The sequence below is a fragment of the Pelophylax lessonae genome (genome assembly GCF_965119305.1).
Source record: "Pelophylax lessonae genome assembly, chromosome: 5".
Taxonomy (NCBI): domain Eukaryota; kingdom Metazoa; phylum Chordata; class Amphibia; order Anura; family Ranidae; genus Pelophylax; species Pelophylax lessonae.
The window spans coordinates 496,579,779-496,599,009 of NC_138772.1; the positions used below are offsets into that span (position 1 = coordinate 496,579,779).

Here is a 19,231-nt window from a genome sequence, read left to right on the forward strand (position 1 = left end):
TACAGTATTTGTAGTACATTGAAATAGTATCCCCCCCCCCTCAAGCATCTCTTCTACAGAGAGAATAAGTTAAATGCTAGTGAGTAGCTTGCTTTCGTGTTTCTGAAGCCTAAGTGCATTACTTTACATTTTTCAACATTAAACCTCATCTGCTATGTAGTTGCCCACCCCATTATTTTGTTCAGGTCTGCTTGTAAGGTTTCCACATCCTGCATAGAAGATATTGGCATGCTTAGTTTAGTATCATCCACAAATACGGAGATTGTGCTAGATATCCCCTCCTCTAGGTCGTTTATGAATAAATTAAACGGGATTTGTCCCAGGACAGATCCTTGGGGGACCCCACTTTCCACACTCGCCCGATCCGAGTACTCCCCATTTATCATCACCCTCTGGACTCTCCTCTGGGGCCAGTTCTCTATCCAGGTACTTACCCTATGGTCCATACCTATGTACCTTTATTTGTACAGTAAGCATTTTGTGGGGAACTGTGTCAAATGCCTTTGCAAAGTCCAGATACACCACATCAACAGGCCTTCCTTTATCTAGATGGCAACTCACTTCATCGTAGAAGGTTAATAGATTGGTCTGGCAAGAACGATTTTTCATGAGTCCATGCTGATTACTACTAATAATACCGTTTTCATTACTATAGTCTGTATATAGTCCCCAACATCCCCTCCAAAATCTTGCAGACTACTGATGTTAGGCTGTCAGGTCTATAGTTACCTGGGATATATCTCAGCCCTTTTTTCCAGTGGCTGAAAATTCTATACATCCTCCCCTGGGAGGGGCAGTGATTCCAGTTCCTTCAAAGGAAAATTTCCAAGGTTTTTATTTAAACTTTTTCACAGACCACAAACCAAATGGGGGCATCTGCCCCATTCTAGGCTTAAAATCTCTAAACAGATTTCTTCCTGTACCAAAACTCCACATGGTATTAGCCAGATATGTCGCTGCTTCTCTCAGAAAAGGGGAATTTCTGGCATCAATAGACATTACAAGATGCCGCTCTACATATCCCCATCTTTCCTCCACATCAATGCTTTCTTCGCTCTGCTTTGGGAAACCAGCACTTCCAATTTTTAGTACTGCAATTTGAGCTTTTCTCTGCACCCCGAGTGTTAACAATTTGGCTTGCTCCACTTCTTGCTCTTCTGTGGACACAGGGTACTTGGAGAATTTCTACTGAAGAACTCCCCTGCCATTACCTTTTAAGCTAACATCCAAAGGAGACTATTAAGTTACTTCAAACCTTCGGATGGTTAACCAACTTTCCAAAGTCTGCTCTCCAGCCTTCATAGCAAGTCACTGGGTCTATACTTGGATGGACACTGCTAAAGCAAGAATCTTCCTTTCTTTAAGAGAAGATTGCCTCCTAAGGTCCAGCTCTCAGACCCTCAGGTAACAACACCACCTTTCAATTTGATTCTGCTTGAGGCTTCTGGTCTTTATGGTATCCTCCTTCGAGGCAGTTTTTTTGCTCAAATTTACTGCAGACTCCTTCAATTCAACTTCTTCAAGTCGTAGAACAAGCAGATTCAATCTGTAAATAACCACAAGTGAAGATCTTTAAACCTGCTCTGGAATTGGGAATTGTTCTCCTTCACAAGACCCCTGTGTTTCAACCTGCTTTCTCGTCTCTGGCTTTAACCACAATTCCTGGTAAAACCCTAGTTCTAAAGGATGGCTATCTCTGAAACACGTCTGTTAGGCGTGTTTCTGAGTTAACAACTGTCTTGTAATAACCTTCTACTTGTTTTGCACAAAAGCAAAGTGGTTTTGAGACCAAAACCTTCTTTATTGCCTAAGGTAGTCTTCCCCCTTCCATCTCAGTGAGGACATTGTCCTTCACTCTATCTTGCCCAAAAACGTGAAAAGGAAATTGCCGTACATTGCCTGGATGGGGTCAGGACCCCGCTTTGTCCTTGTGTTCTCGTTCACCAGGCAGTGTGGTCATTTCTATCATCTTTCTTTTGCCTAAGGTTGTCTCCTCTTTCCACCTAAATTACTTCACAATAAAATTCTCCTTAGGGAGGGCATTGTTCTTCCTTCCCTCTGTCCTGCCCCAGATCATGACAAGGAAATTGCCCTACATTTGCAAGGATGTGCTTAAGGCTTTTAGGGTCAAACTAAAAGCTACAGCCTAAACTCTGTAGGAAAAGATTCCTCCCCAGGGCTGCATGCTGATAATGTTAGTGAAATGGGGAAAGGTCCGCTTTAAAATGTCAAAACAAGCTAAATGTAACAAATGTGGTGTGAATCAAGCCTTTAATACCTTTTTTGGCACAGCAAAATTTCTCACCTATAATTGTAAAAAATCAGCAACGTCATCGTGTTTCAATCCTAAACCTATCAGGACTACAGGTGGGGTAAAGGTACCTACCTTGGAGCAGCTGGGTCATAGAAAAGCATTAAGGCAAATTTAAAGTAATAACTTAATCTGGATAGACTAGGTAATGTCTAAAACCCTTGTCCGTTGCATCCCATTCCTCCCACCGGAAGTGAGAGGAAATTGCTATAAAGTGAGGTAAATTCTTTGTTGATTTTTAAGCATTGGAAGATTTCCCCTGTATTCATATTCTGATCACTACTCAAAATTTTGGATTCCACGTAGTTCTTCTCTGCAATACATATTTTCCCATGTTTTATGTCTTTAAAAACACTGGAAATGCAGCATACAGTGCATCTGGAAAGTATTCACAGCACTTCACTTTTTCAATTTTTTATGTTATGTTCCTGCCGTATTCCAAAATGGATTAAATTAATTGTTTTCCTCAAAATTTTACAAACAATACCCCATAATGACAATGTGCAACACAGCACGTTTGTTTTGAAATCTTAACAAATTTATAAAAAAATAAAAAACAAAAAAAAAAAACATACATTTTTACAGCTTTGACACTCAAAAATGATATTGGGTGCATCCTGTTTCCACGGATCATCCTTGAGATGTTTCTACAACTTGAGAGTCCACCTGTGGTAAATTCAGTTGATTGGACATAATTTGGAAAGGCAGACACCTGTCTATAGAAGGTCCCACAGTTACCAGTGCATGTCAGAGCACAAAACAAGCCATAAAGTCCAAGGAGTTTGTGGACCTCCGAGACAGGATTGTATCGAGGCACAGATCAGGGGAAGGGTACAGAAAAATGTATGCAGCACTAAAGGTCCTAATGAGCACAGTGGCCTCCATCATCCGGAAATGGAAGACGTTTGGAACCACCAGGTCAATCTGAGTGTTTGGGGGAGAAGGGCCTTATTCAGGAAGGTGACCAAGAATCCGATGATCACTCTGACAGAGCTCCAGCGTTTCTCTGTGGAGAGAAGAGAACCTTCCAGAAGAACAATCATCTCTGCAGTACTCTACCAATCAGGCCTGTATGGTAGAGTGGCCAGGTGGAAGCCACTCCGAAGTAAAAGGCACATGACAGCCCACCTAAAGTTTGCCAAAAGGAACCTGATGGACTCTCGGACCATGGGAAACCAAATTCTCTGGTCTGATGAAACAAAGATTTGGCCTTTGGCCTGAATGGCAAGCGTCATGTCTGTAGGAAACCAGACACCGTTCATCTTGCCAATACCATCTCTACGGTGAAGCATGGTGGTGGCAGCATCATGCTATGGGGATATATTTCAGCGGCAGGAATTGGGAGACTAGTGGGGATCGAGAAAAGGCAGGCAGCAATGTACAGAGACATCCTTGATGAAAACCTGCTCCAGAGCGCTCTGGATATCAGACTGGGTGAAGGTTAATCTTCCAACAGAACTACCCTAAGCACACAACCAAGATAGCAAAGAAAGTGGCTATGGGACAACTCTGTGAATGTCCTTGAGTGGCTCAGCCAGAGCCCAGACTTGAACCCGATTGAACATCTCTGGAGAGATCTGAAAATAGCTGTGCACCAACACACCCCATCCAACCTGTTGGAGCCTGAGAGGCCCTGCAAAGAAGAATAGGAGAAACTGCCCAAAAATAGGTGTGCCAAGCTTGTAGCATCATACTCAAAAAAGACTTGAGGCTGTTATTGGTGCCAAAGGTGCTTCAACAAAGTATTGAGCAAAGGCTGTAAATACTTATGTAAATTTTTATTTTTTTTTTCATTTTATGTTTTTAATAAATTTAGAAAATATTTTAAACAAACTTTTTTCAGGTTGTCATTTTGAGGTATTTTTTGTAGATTTTTGAGGAAAATAAAGAATTTAATCAATTTTGGAATAAGGCTGTAACCTAAAACATGGAAAAAGTGAAGTTCTGTGAATACTTTCCGGATGCAGTTTAATGTGTGTTGATCTGCCTGTGCAATCCAGGGAGCTAACATTACTGTCTGCTGATCTGAAGTCCCATACAGTGCCTTCGTGGCTGGACTACTAGGCCCTCCCCCTTTCCTCACATCTCCATAACATAAGAGGGTTGTGTTCTGTAGTCCATCAGAGTAGAATTTGGCAGATCTATTAAACACTGCTTATGGACTATAGTACAGCAGTGTCAGCGTGGTAAGCTCAAATAGGAATTTTTGGCAGGATCAACAAGTGTTCTGTACTTGCAGCCTTTCAAAGGGACAGAACATGAGGAAATGTACATGCATAGCGGAGATGTATTGAATGCTTTTTTTTTTTTTCACCCAGACAAACTCTTTAACATTTAAAGTGTTACTAAACCCAGGAGCCTGCATTCACTATATCTGGTCTCCCATAGTACACAAAACATGGAAATGCAATTATTTTAGTAAATCTAAACGGCTAAATACCTTTTCACATCAGCATCATAGCAGTTTTTTTTACTTCTATCAGTGTCTGGTTAAAGCTTGTAGGAGATTTCATTCTACTCTGTCCTATGAGGATGCAGGACCCCTGACCCTCTGTCTGGACAGTGTTGATTGGCCTCGTGCTGATCACATGCACCCTCCCAAGAAAAAAATGGAACTCTCTAGCAATACACACCAAACTGAGCATGTGCAGAGTACCCCTAAGGCTCTGTACTATCAGGAGATGGATTGGGGACAGTGGAAGAAGGGGAGGATCAGAGAAAGCAGGATCAAACAGCCTTTTTACACAGTGAAGGGGATTAACCCCTTAAGTTCCACAGTGATTATAACAAACATGCTTTTTTGCATATACAGATTGATTTTACTGTTGTGGGTTTAGTAACACTTTAAGCCAAGCTTTTTCTTTGCCCTGAATGGACAAAGCACAGGTTTATTTTAAGAAAAGCCATTGGGTGAATCGCCTCCTAAAGAGCATAATTCAAAATATGATTTTTGGGTAAATGTAACATTTATTTGCCTTTTTATTTTTTTTAAATGCAGAATTGCTGGGTTTGTTTAGTTGTGTGTAGGTTTTCTCTAAGTAATTTTCCATAAGCGGTTTTTACTTTCCTCCTTGGAACAGGTATGATGATGCTCTCCAGATATATGACAGGATATTACAAGAAGATCCAACTAACACAGTAAGTCAAATACTGCGTCTGTAATAGGTAATTTGAGAGAAGCCGTCTGAGAGCACAACTCTTGGCTAACAAAATATTGCTTCAAATCATTCTCGCTCCCCCACAGGGAAATGTATTTCTTTTAATTATTTTCTTTATTAACTTGGACATTGTTTTTCTTGCACTCTTAAGTACCACGAAAGGACAAAAATTAATATTGTAACAACTTTATTTCTAGAATGTTAGAGTTCGGCAATTGAGAAAGATTTGCAAAGAGTGAAATTGTTGTGTATCCCATGCTGTCAGTGCTTCATTTTATAAAGAAGTTTGGAAGTGAAGTTTGTTTGGAGCTCATGTCACTGTAATGTTCTCATTTGCAAGGATTAGACTTAATTAAAATGCATTTTCATGTTATTACGTAGCTGTTTTAGTGCTGGCTTTTCACCTTTAAGCTGTAGAGATGTTACATTTAAAGCCTCTCTAAGCCTAAGTGTGGCAGCGATTATGTGCAGTGATTGTGAGTGTTGCTGTTTGGAGAGATGTAGTTGTAAAGGCTGGAGTTATGTCAGACTGCTGTAGAATCACTGACTGGTATTCTCACAGAGCAGCAGCTGCCGCTATCTTTAGCCTGCTGGGGGTAACCAATGGCGCTTTTCCACTGCATGATACGGCTCGGCGCTTTTCCACTGCATGGTACCGCATGATACGTGTTAGAACGGTTCGGTACGGTTTGGTACAGCGGCGCTTTTCCACTACATGGTATGGCTCGCTTAAACAGTACCACCTCGGTTGCGGTTCCAAACGTGCCGCACCAATACCATATCCCACAATCCTTTGCATGCAGCCTTGATTGTTTGTTACTACTAGCCACTGATTGGTCAGAGAATCATTTTAATCCCGCCACTTACTACTTTAATGGAAAAGCAAACCAAGCCGAGTAGAGCCTATACAGTGCTGAAACGTGCCGACTCGTACCACACAGTGGAAAAGCAAACTGAGCCGAGCAGGGCCAAGCAGTGCCGAGTGGAGCCGAGCCGGTACTTGCAGTGGAAAAGTGCCATAACTTTTTGGGTTTGTGCTGGAACACTATTAAATAACAAAAAGTAGACCTTTAATAATGACCTATTTACAACCAGCAGGTGGAACTCTGATTTCTATTACACACATTTCATCAATCTTAAAGTGATTGTAAAGTCTAGTTTTTTTTTTTTTTTAAATCAACAAACATTTTATACTTACCTTCTCTGTGCAGTTGGTTTTGCACAGAGCATCCTCTTCTCGGGTCCCTCGTTGCTGCTCCTGGCCCCTCCCTCCCATCGAGTGCCCCCACAAGAAGCAGCTTTCTATGGGGGCATCCGAACTGAGCTTCAGCTTCGTGTGTTCATTCAGATACAGAGCTGCTGTTCGGCCCCGACCCCTCTCTCTCCTGATTGGCCAACTCACTTTAATAACTGTGGGAGCCAGTGGCAACCATGGCTGTGTCTCAGCTAATCAGGAGAGAGAGTCCCGGACGGCCGAGGGACTCGTGGACATTGCTGGAGAGAAGGGGTTCAGGTAAGTAATAGGGGGGCTGGGGAGACTGCTACACCCAGAAAGTTTTTTATTGTAATGCATAGAATGCATTAAATTAAAAAGCCTTTTGACTTTACAGCTTGTTAAACTGGTTTTCTTAGAAAAGCATGTTTTTGGGCCTCAGTAGCTCAAGCTTACATTATATATTTAGCTGAATGAGTCAGAGCAGTAAATCATTCAGCTACCCCCACCTTCCAGACTTTGCTTTCTCTTTTCCTGTAAGTAAGGCTTTTTACAGATTTCCAATTAAGTTTATTCCAAGCAACTACTGCAGTGCTATTTCTTTAGAAGATTAGAGATTTCCAAATGTAAAAATGTGCTGTACGCCAGAAAGAACTTGAAGACTAGCTTCAAATTTTCTTTACTAGGGCGGGGAAAGTTTAGAACATATGGAAAATTTTGATTTGCTATATCACTATTGCATACCTCCCAACGTTTTGACACAGGAATGAAAGACCTATTAGCAAAAGTATGTAGGCAAAGGACACCCCCCCGCCACACTCCTTTAAAGGAGAATTAAGCAATAAAAGATTAGTTAAACTCAGTAAGTACTATTTTTATTTTTTACAGCAACTATTCCCTTATTCTAGCTTTTTACATTTACAAATGCAGCAATTTAGAGTCTGGATGAAAGGTTTAGCACTGGGAAATACTTTTTGAAAGATAAATAGTGCATTTTTATATACAATTATAAGGATCAGACCAAAATCAGGGACATATGAGGAGGAGACAGAGGGACTTTGTTCCAAGTCAGGGACAGTCCCTCGAAATCTGGGACAGTTGGGAGCTATGCTAGGTTCCCCCTTTCTTCCCACCCTGCTGGCACCATGCTACACACAGAGTGGGTTTTACTAGAACATTGACATTAAATGAGGGTAAAATATTGTTTGCGAAGACATGACAGTGATAAAACTTGCCAGGGGCTTTCAATTTTCTTTATTAAAAAAAAAAAATATTTTATTACAATTTGCGTCTCACTCCTTGCCGGTAATAAGGCTGCATTCACATGTCAGCGTTTGGATCGCGGGCAGATGCCGAATCGCGGTAACATCACACAAAAAAATCACGGGACGCAATACGCTCCAAAGAAGCTCTTGTACTTTTTTGGGCGTAATGCGTCCCGCGATTTTTTTTTGCGCGATGTTCCCGCGATTCGGCAGGCGGAAATCGCGGCAACATCGCTCAGCGTTTGGGGGGCTATTGCAAATCACGGGCAACGCACAGGCATCCCGCGATTTGCAATAATCTCCGGATTGCGGGCGGAATCGCGCCGCGATCCATACGCTGACATGTAAACGGAGCCTAAAGCTACAGGGAAGCAAGGTGACATATCCTCAAAGGGCACACAAGCCTCAGTAAAAAACAGACATCCAGAAGGTTCTAACTTCTCCCACTATATCCAAAAATTAAAGTTACACTACAATCAATACTGAAAATGAAACTTTGCGATGCATACCGGAAGAACAACTTGCCTGCCCAGTCCTTTTTTTTTTTTTTTTTCTTTTTTGCTGCAATGAACCAATCAATCCCACTTCTCCGCATATATAATCTGATATCTCAGTATATATCTGTAAATGTTGGTACATATCTGTACCTGTAAAGTGATATGGAAGTGTCAGCACTATACGTACATATATTACTGTATTTTCTGGCGTATAAGACTACTTTTGAACCTCAAAAAAATCCCTCAAAAATGGGGGGTCGTCTTATACGCCGAGTATAATATCTCCAAGGTAACCTAAGTATAAGTATTACCGGTAGATGTAATCTTTCAAGACGCTGGCTGTGTGGGAATTCTGTACCGGTATACCGTATGTACTGTAGCTTCGGCTACATACAGTGTACCGCGCTGAGCCAATCAGGGAGAGCGATGTATTCTATTATTGAATGTAAAGCCTGCTCGGATTGGCGGAGTAACATCGGCCTGCCTCTCTGACTCTGCCAATCCAAGCAGGCTTTGAATTCAATAATAGAATACATCGCTCACTGTGATTGGCTCAGCACGGTATACTGTATGTAGTCGAAGCTACGGTACATACGGTATACCGGTACAGGATTCCCACACAGCCAGCGTCTTGAGATTACATCTACTGGTAATACTTAGGGTACCTTGGAGATATGAGAGATTACATGTATTACAGTACTTGGGGTACCTTGGAGATCTATGAGAAGTCTGATGTTTTTCAATGGTGTTGCCTTGCTTCGGAAGGCGGGTAGTCTTATACGGCGAGTATAGCCCAAAACCTATGTTTTAACTTGAAATTTAGGGGGGTCGTCTTATACGCCCAGTCTTATACGCCGGAAAATACGGTAGTTATTTAGAATTTTAACTAGAATACGATATGAAGATGCCCAATGTCAAAGGATTTACAGAATTCAGTGTGTGTGTTGGTATAAAATATTTTGCTTAAGTTAACTCTGGTTTAGAAAGAAAAAATAAATCTCTTTAGATTTGTATTCCGAACCTAAGAAAGCACCTTCTCCAAACCTCCATACAGGCGGTCCCCGGGTTACAAACATCCGACTTACAAATTACTCCTACTTAAAGCGGAGTTCCGGGCACAAAATCAGTATTTTTTTTTTTTTTGTGCCCCTCCGCTAGCTACACATAACCTGAAAAGGAATTGGATAGTTATTTTTTTTTTTTTTGTACACTCACCTTGTAATCGAAGATCGTAAATACTCACCTCAGGGTACTTCCTCCTCCAGCGCCGAGGCTCACCCCGTCACTTCCTGCCTCGCGATGATTCCTGGGAGCTGAACGTCATCGCTCCCAGGAATCAATGCGACGGGACCGGCCCCGCACGTCACTTCCGGGCGACGCCGCATTCCCCTGCTAAACAGCTTCTGGGCATGCCCAGAAGCTGTTTAGGAATGCGGCGCCGCACCGGAAGTGACGAGAGGGGCCGGTGCGGCGCATTCTGGGAGAAGAAGACGCGGAAGAAGACACCGAAGAGGACCGCGCCGGCTTCAGCTGCCCACAAGAGAGATGGAAACGCTGTGGAAGAAATTTTCAAAGTAAGTATTTCTTCTTGCAGGTAAGTGCGAACCGGGACAGATCAGAGGCTAGCCATTGTGGAATGTGCTAGCCCTGACTGTCCCGGGGGTATGTTCATCAAAAAATGAGATCTGTGCCCGGAACTCCGCTTTAAAAACAGAGAGAGACAACAGAAGTGAGGAGAAATCTCCCCCTAGGAAGGGAAATTCACTCCTGTAAGAGTTCTCATGGAAAAAAGGTGTCTCCACTGAAGCTTTATCACCAATCCTTGTTTCCACAACAACCCAAAATTTTCATAATCCAATTGTCACAGGCACAGAAAGGGAGGTGAAATCTTCTGAACTGGGGCACAGACAGAAAAACAAATGATACAGGGGTGTTAACCCTTCCCTATGCTATCCAAAAAAAAAAAAAAAAAATCATTCTTTTGGCTAAAAGCTAAACTTAAAAAATGTACCTGTTCCGACTTACAAACAAGTTCGACATAAGAAAAAAACCTACAGTCCCTATCTTGTTTGTAACCCAGGGACCGCCTGTATTCCTTTATTTTTATTTATTTTTTTAGTTGCTGTGATCCAACTTCTTGTTAGAGGATGGCTACGTTTCTTCACCTTGGTCTCACTGCATGAAGGATTGTAGTTTCCCTCTCTTGCTCACTCCCGAGATGGGACTAGGAATTATGTGAAATGTAGTGTACATACAGCAGTGCACAAGACCACAAATAACAGGCAGTGCTTCTTCCAAAGAAATTAAAGTAGGTGGAGGTGAGGTTGGGGAGCTAACAGAGGACATTGCAAGGAGGCAAATAAATAATTTCATTAAAAAGAGATCACAGGTCCATTAAGAAGTGAATGTGTATTGATTATTTTTGGAGAATAAGGATATCGTTTAGTGTCACTTCAACATGCTCACTCGTAAGGCAACCTCGTAAACAATCAAGTTGGTTCTAAGATGACTCTGTGACATTTTATACCAATAAACATTTAAAGGACATCTTTCTTTGTATCCTGATAATGTTGCAGTCTATGGTAGGATGCTTAAAATGGAAATTCAGCCAAAAGCTATCTAACGCTGCACCCTCTCTCAGTTACATCCGAACACAAACCCCTACTTTTTGGATTGTAAGCTCTAACGAGCAAGGCTCTCTGATTCCTCTTGTACCAAATTGTATTGTACCAGTAATGTCTGCCTTTTATTTTGTAAAGCGCTGAGCAAAATGTTAGTGCTATATGAATCCTGTATAATGATAATAATCTATGCCTGTGAAGCAAAAATCACCGTACTTGCCTATTGTGCAGCCTTTCCGGTCTTGTCTCCAGCCCTGGCTGCTGTGCACAGAGAGAAAGCCGACAACGGCTGGTAAGTGTCGTCTGCTATAGTTACTATAGGGCTTCCATTGTCGGCTGCCTCTCCTGCACACGCGCACACACTGAAGCCTGGCGCCACACTGACAACTTAGCGTGTGACCGGACCTGAGCGACTGCAGAAAAGGTAAGAATAGCAATCTCTTCTCCTGTGGTGTGGCTAAGAGTAGGTTTAGTGTTAGATTTTGGCTGAACTTCCACTTTATTCTAGGGTTTGCTTGTACCGAACATATCAAGGGCAGTTCAAAGGAACCACAGAGCGAGATCAAGAAAGGAAATGTAAAGCATAGGTTTTAGCACCACAGGCTTACCATCAAACAACTTAATTTGTTAATATTATTCAGTACAGTAATTATTCTTAAGTCCTACGACCATCATTTTTACTTGAAGGCTTCCAGTACTAGCTAACATCCATTTTACCTTCATACTTCAACAGGCAATAAATTCCAGTCCTGTTTGAAATGATCCACTTACACACCCAATAGTTTAAAAATTATTAAGCATTACTTGCAAATGAGACCGCAAATGTGATTTTCATGGGGAAGAAAGACTAATTATTTCCCTAGCTCAACATATTTCCCTCTCGTAAACACAAAGATTGACATATACAAGTTTGAATGAAAATATATGTTTTGGCTAGTTTGGGAATAAAGAAACAGTTTCTTGCTATGCCACTGTGTTGTCTCATCGTAAGTGTAAGACAGTGTGCTGAATATTCATCATGGTGAATAGTCATTAACTATTCCATAGGGGATACTGGTAATGACTGAACTTGTAAAAACATTGTAATCATGCTCTTTGGCAGCAATGTTCGCCCTTGCAATCTAAAAACCATGTTAATGTCAACACTAGCTGAATTTTTTTTTGCATAAATGCCTAATATAATTTTTCTATTAATTAAAACACTACTCCAGACATGTAGAAAACGACACAATTTTGAAGATGAACTTTAATAAAGAATATGTGCATCCAAAATCTTTTTTTCAGCGTGTCATACTGTATGCAGTTTTATTAAAGCGACAGTAAAGTTTTTTTTTTTTTTATCCTCCTCTTATTGGGTCCCCCACTGGTGCTCCTGACTCCTCCGCTTTAGTGTACCACCATAGGAAACTGCTTCCTATTGTGGCACACCTACCAGCCCTATCTATAAACACAGATCGCAAAGCTGAGCCAATGACTTCCGCTACTCTCAGCAAAGCCTGTGAGAGCGTGAAGAAGAGGAGAGAACCCCTAGAGATGGGCACAGGGCTAGATCCAGGTCAGGTTCAGGTAAGTGTACTGGGGTAGAGGGGACAGCATACACACTGGAACATTTTTTTACCCTAATGCAGGAAATTAAAGTGGAGGTAAACCTGATTATACATACAGGTGCATCTCATAAAATTAAAATATCATCAAAGAGGTAATTTATCGTTCATCGACAGACGCAGCTCCACATTTTCTTTACCATTGGGTTATGCTCCTCCAATTAGGAATAGGCACTAGGCAGGAAAAAAAAACTTTACCACGCCCATTGGGTTGTCCCTGCAGGCATAACCCCACACACTCTGCTTCTCATTGCAGTTTGTTTCTGCCTAGTTTAGGAATAGGACCTAGCTCCCTGCTGGGACTTCGGTCTTAGCTGTAACTAGGGAATTTTTATTATTTTGTGATTTTTTTTTATTTTCACTAATTAGTTCCTGGAGAACTACAAGCAACAGCCAGCTGTGGTTTTGGACTGGATAATCTAAATCCTTAAGGTCTCCCAGCCTGGCCAGCGAGCATGAGCAGGTTATAGTCTAGAACTAGGCCTCGCCACGATAATCCCCCAATGGATGGGGATGAGCCTGTGAGTGAACCATTTCCCTGGAACGCCCTGAGTCGCGGCATACCCCCTGGCTGACAGCACCCCCATCCCGGGTGGAAGGTGATCTTTTTCGGAGTGGCGCCTTCCTGGTATTGTGATATGGTAAGTAATTGTCCCCCCCCCCCCAAAACCTCTAGAGCTCTCAGGCGGACGTGGGCCCTATCCCTGGAATGGTCGGACCCTCGGGGCTCCCTCTGTTCCCCTGGCCTCTCGGGAGGACTAGACCCCTCCGTTTTTTTCCCTACCCTGTGCAGGTTCCTACCTTTTGGGGGGGTGGAAATATTGCGGCCACTGTGGCGCCTTTTTTTTATGTGGGTGGTTGGTCCTGCTGGGGTCTCTTCCTAGGGACCCTCCGATGCCTGATTTTCTGGGGTCCTGGAGACCGCATGGCGTGCCGTGGGTACCGTCATTTTGCTGTGGATAAATGTGTTTTTTTCCCCATTGTATTACATGGACAGCCATTTTCTGTTAGTTTCCCATAGGAGTGCATGAGGTGACCATTTTCTTGTGGTCCACGATCGCTAGACAGGCGAGCGGCATGGGACTTTTAAGTCTAGCAAAGACACAGGCTGTTCCTTCCTTTTCCTGTGTAGATCAGTTTCATTTTTGTTTTCACAGAGCATGCTGGCAGTCTCATGAGTGGTTCCGTAACATTTTTCTGGGGTTCCCTGTGGGTTTTCTTTGTACACTGTGCTATTAGATTGTACTAGCTTGGGGTTTGGTAGCCCGCTCAGATATCGGTGAGATTGCGATTTGGCAACTCCTAAAGGGACAGTGCACTTTTTTTCTTACAAGTGTAAAATGGAGTCCCAGGATAAAATCTCCTACAGACCCCTTAGGTGCTGCTGCGGACCCTTCTGGGTCACAGCCTGATCTCACAGCAATTTTTACAAAGCCTGATGTCAAAAGTAGATTTTGTAATTACAAGTGTTGCCAGCCGCAAACGCCCTCTGCCTTCACCTCCATCGGCAATGTCTTCAGACTCTGAGGCAGATATGGCTGCCGCATACGCAACCCACCCTACATGGTCAGTGTCTATGCATTCTGATAGTGAAGAGGACCTGTCCTCATCAGCCGCAGCGCGGGAACGCACCTTGGTGGAAGCTCTTATAGTTTCAGTGCGGGAAACTCTAAAATTGGCTGATCAATCTACAGGGTCGGGTACGCAGGTGTCTTTTAGCTCCCGCAAATCCCAGAAATCAGGCAAGGTGTTCCCTTGTCCTGATATGTTTCATGCATGTATTCTATTGTGGATAAACAATGGCGGCGCATCAAGCACATTCTGGTGGTGCCTAAGCGTTTTAAACGCCATTACGCTTTTGCAGATGCATATACACTAGGTGGACTGTACCACCGCAGGTGGATCACCCAGTTTCCAGGCTAAATAAGTTTACTGTGGTTCCAGTGGAGGAATCGTTGTCTTTTGCCGACCCCATGGATAGATGGGTGGAGTCCCTATCCCGCCATTTCCACGTGATAGCGGGTTCCATGTTGAAAACTACTTTTGTGAACATTCTGGTGTCACAGACAGTTACTGAATGGGTGAAGCTATTAAAAGCAAACGTGGAAGCTGAACGGCTCCTCCCTGAGGTGCTTGAACTAATTACCAGTTGGCTCAAGCCCTGGTGTTCATGTGGGATGCCTCCTTGGATGTGGCTCCACTAGTGGCCAGGGTGTCGGCAGTGGGGATTGCTATTAGACGCATCCAAAAAGGCCTTGGCTGATCTCCCCTTTACAGGGGAAAGGTTGTTCGGATCCTCTCTGGATGAGTTGATCAAAGGTCTCACTGGAGGAAAGAGTTCTCTTTTCCTCAATCCTCTAAGGGTAAGGCACCACGTTCTAAGTGGGGGCCTTCCTTCTCTGCTCATAAGCGGCTTTTTCGCGCCTCCGCGTTGCAAGAAAAAAGTAAACCATTTAGGTCTTCTGGGGGTTCCAAGAAGCCATGGTCGCGAAAATCAAAGGCAGGTCTGTACGGATCTGCAGACGAATCTTCATCTGCATGAAGGGGCACCCTCCTCCGTTTCTGGGGTGGGGGGGCGTCTTTGCTTCTTTCCGGAACATGGACCTCCTTGATTCAGGACAAATGGGTTCACGAGCTGATCCGGTCAGGGTACAAGATCGAATTCCGGTCTCGACCGTCGCGCAGATTTTACCCGTCCGTTCTTCACCCATCCCAGACAGGTTAAGGGACTTGCGAGAGATGGTACACGATTTGCTGTTGTAAAAAATTGATTGTGTCATTTCCCTCTCGAACGCTTTCGAGGGTTTTTTTTTTCAAACCTGTTCACCATGCCCAGAAAGGAGGACAAGGTGCGTCACATCCTGGACCTCAACGCTCTGAACTGCTTTATGCCAGGTACAGAGGTTTCGGATGGAATCCATCCGCACGGTAGTGGCGTCACTACACCAGGGAGATTTTTTGGCCTCCATAGATATCAAGGACGCATATCTACGCATCCCTATCTATGCTGGACATTAGCGGTTTCTTCGCTTTGCAGTAGCAGAAGAGCATTATCAATTTGTGGCGTTACCCTTTGGTCTCGCCTCCGCCCCAGGGCTTTTACCAAGGTACTGGCCCCAGTGTTGGCATTGCTGCACCAACGGGGGATTGCAATACTGGGGTACTTAGACGATCTCCTATTGAGAGTGGATTCTCATTCAGTCCTGATGGGCGACCTCACGATCACTGTCCAAACCCTGCAGGAGTTGGAGTGGACCATCAATTTCAAGAAATTTGCCCTTGAGACTGGATTATCTGGACCTGACTCTGGACTCTGCCTTGGTGAGGGTCTTTCTTCCCCCGGACAAGCTGCAAAAGTTGCAGGAGGCGATTCAGTTACTGTTGGGAACCGATCTGCCCTCTCAGAACCTGCATGCGGCTTCTGGGTCTGATGGTATTAACCTTCATGGCGGTTTCTATTTGAGTGGGGACGATCGAAGCATCCCCATGGGGTCCCTAAGCGCTTAACTAGGCGTTACCTCTATGAGGAGTCCCTTCTTAACCACTTAAGCCCCGGAAGATTTTACCCCCATTCCGACCAGGGGGTATTTTGCGATTCGGCACTGCGTGACTTTAACGGAGAATTGCGCGGTCGTGCGACGCTGTACCTAAACGAATTTGGCGTCCTTTTTTTCCCACAAACAGAGCTTTCTTTTGGCGGTATTTGATCACCTGTGCGATTTTTTGATCACGCGCTATAAACAAAAAAAGAGCGTCCATTTTGCAAAAATAGCAATATTTTTCCCTTTTTTTTATATGAAATTCCCCCCCAAAAAAATGTAAAAATCAAAATTTTTTAAAATTTTCGGCCAATTTGTTTTATGCTACCTATGTTTGGTAAAAAAAATCGCAAAAAGCGTATTTTGATTGGTTTGCGCAAAAGTTATTGCGTTTACTAACAAAGGGAAAGATTTTTGTCATTTTTGTTGTTTTTTTTTTTAACGCGTAATGGCGGCGATCTGCGATTTTTTTTTTGCGGTACTGCGACATTGCGGCGGACAGATCGGACCCTTGACTGACATTTTTGACACTTTTGGGGTTACCAGTGACATTTCTACAGTAATCAGTGCTATACATATGCACTGTTACTGTAAAAATACACTGGTAGTGAAGGGGTTAACTTTATTTGAGAGGGAGGGGCTGTGTGTGTCCCTAGGGGCGTGATTCTAACTGTGATTGGCTGGGGCTTCAGCTGTATGCAGAGTGATCAACGGATCTACATAGTAGATCCAGATGATCAGCTCTCATACAGCGAGGAGAATGACAGGCAGCTTGTTTACACAAGCTGCCTGACTTTCTCCCTCTCCCCCGCCGATCGCAGAGTGGCCGGCGGACATCGGGTCCGCCGGTCACACGCGCGGGGGGGTCCGTGACCACTCGGGAGCGGGAGCGCGCCTCCGGGGGCGCGCGCTCGCTCCCTAGACCCTCACAAGCTAGTGACGTAGCCCTACGTCACTTTGCCTGTGAGGGGCTGACCGCCGACGTAGATAGTCGTGCGGCGGTCGGCAAGTGGTTAAGAGGTGAACTGTGCCGCCGGTGGTGGACCCTCCTGTTTTGCAGATTAAATAAGGCAACCATGATTCCAGTTGAAGAGTCCCCGGCCCTTAAACATCCGGCTGACCTGAAGGCAGAGGCTGTGGCCCTCCATATGTACACTCTGGCTGGTTTGGCAATGAGGCCGGTATTCACCATTGCCCTAGTGTCGCAAACTCTGACCGTGACCTGGAGGGGGAACAGCTCCCCCCTGCCTTTGCCGAGCTGGCGGACCACCTGGTCTAGTGGCTGCAGTTTTATCCGTGATGCCTCTTTGGATGTGGCTCAAGTGCTGGTCTCAGACTTCAAAAAAGGCTTTGACTGATCTTCCTTTCCAAGGAGATCGCCTGTTTGGAGCTACCCTGGATGACATCATTAAAGGTCTTAAAGTGGGAAAGAGTACTTTTCTTCCACAGGCTGCTAAGGGCAAGGAACCTCATCGTAGACGTAGGCCCTACTTCTCAGCGCATATGAAGACATTTTTTCATCCCTACGGGTCGACTGACAAGGGCTCAAAGCCTTTCAGGGCCTCTTCAGGAGGATCCAAATGAACCTGGTCTGGCAAGCTAAGATCGGGCTTTTCCAGACCTGGTTCGTTTGGATCCTCCTGAAGAGGCCCTGAAAGGCTTTGAGCCCTTGTCAGTCGACCCTGAGGGATGAAAAAACGTATTTTTTCCTTCAGCATAAAGGTGCGCCCTCACCCGTATCAGGGTGGGGGGATGTCTTCCCTGGTTTCCAGACCCATGGACTTCCCTAGTGCAAGACAAGTGGGTCCACAAAGTAATTTAGTCCGGCTACAAGATTGAGTTTCGCTCTTGTCCCCCGGCAAGGTTTTTTCCTTCCAATTTGCATCTGTTCCCGGGCCGCTTACAGGGCCTTTTTGGGGCGGTACAAGACTTGTTCCTTCAAGGGGTGATTGTTTTGGTTCTGACTTCGGAACGTTTTCAGGGTTTTTACTCAAACCTGTTCAGTCTCCAAGAAGGAAGGTAAGTGTGTCCAATTCTGGATCTCAAGGAGATCAACTGCTTTGTGTGGGTACAGAAGTTCAGAATCTAGTCCATTCACACAGTGGTGGCATCCCTGCGTCAGGGGAACTTCCACGCCTCTGTCGATATCAAGGATGCCTACCTTCACATTCCAATATCTGCCAGTCACCTGTGTTTTCTCTGCTTTGCTGTGATAGAGGAGCATTATCAGTTTGTGGCGTTACCCTTTGGTCTCGCCTCTGCTCCTCGGGTCTTCACAAAAGTGTTCACCCCGGTGCTAGTCTTGCTAAGCCAACGGGGGATCGTGTTACTGGGCTACTTGGACGATCTCCTTCTGCAAGCTGAGTCTCCCTCTTCTCTGGTGGACAACCTGCAGATCACAATACGAACTCTGCGGCAGTCCGGCTGGATTCTGAACCTTCAGAAGTCTGCTCTGGTTCCTTCCACGAAGCTGGACTATCTGGGCCTGACTCTGGACTCGGCTTTAGCCAGAGTGCTCCTTCCTCTGGACGAACTCCAAAACTGCTGTCCCAACAGATGGTCGTCCCTCCGGACTTGCATGCGGGTGCTGGGTCTGTTGGTGTCCACCTTCGAGGCCGTTCCGTTTGCACGGTTCCATACAAGGTCCCTGCAAAGGGAGACGGCCAGTCACCATCTGCCCTGCGGTGCAATAAAATAAGGTATTTATCAGTGGATTTTTTAGAAAACATACAGTGGGGCACAGCGTTTATTATCATAGAGGGGATTGTAGGAACAATAAGTTATGATACCAGCAGGAAGGGAGGCGTAGGCACTGGCACGAGCTAGCAGGGAGGAGGACACAGGAGCACAGAGGAGAGCAGAGAGCAGGGCTGCGGATGACAGAGGCATGTAAAGGACCACGGTGTCAGGGCTCAGCAGCCGTGATAAACCCTGTTCAGTTTATAGAGGGGAGGGCAGAACCAGATAGGATCAGCCATGTATTTCAGGTGTTACAGGGGGCCAAATGACACAGCACAAGCACT

The 19,231-nt window shown here is 44.5% G+C and overlaps 1 protein-coding gene across 1 annotated transcript in view; it reads left to right on the forward strand.

The window, feature by feature from the left end:
* EMC2 (ER membrane protein complex subunit 2) overlaps positions 1 to 19,231 on the forward strand; it is a 201,185-nt gene that overhangs the window by 98,700 nt on the left and 83,254 nt on the right. The window contains exon 6 of the mRNA XM_082259776.1: positions 5,392 to 5,449. Within this exon, the coding sequence (XP_082115902.1) occupies positions 5,392 to 5,449 (58 nt within the window). The remainder of the gene's footprint in view (positions 1 to 5,391; positions 5,450 to 19,231) is intronic.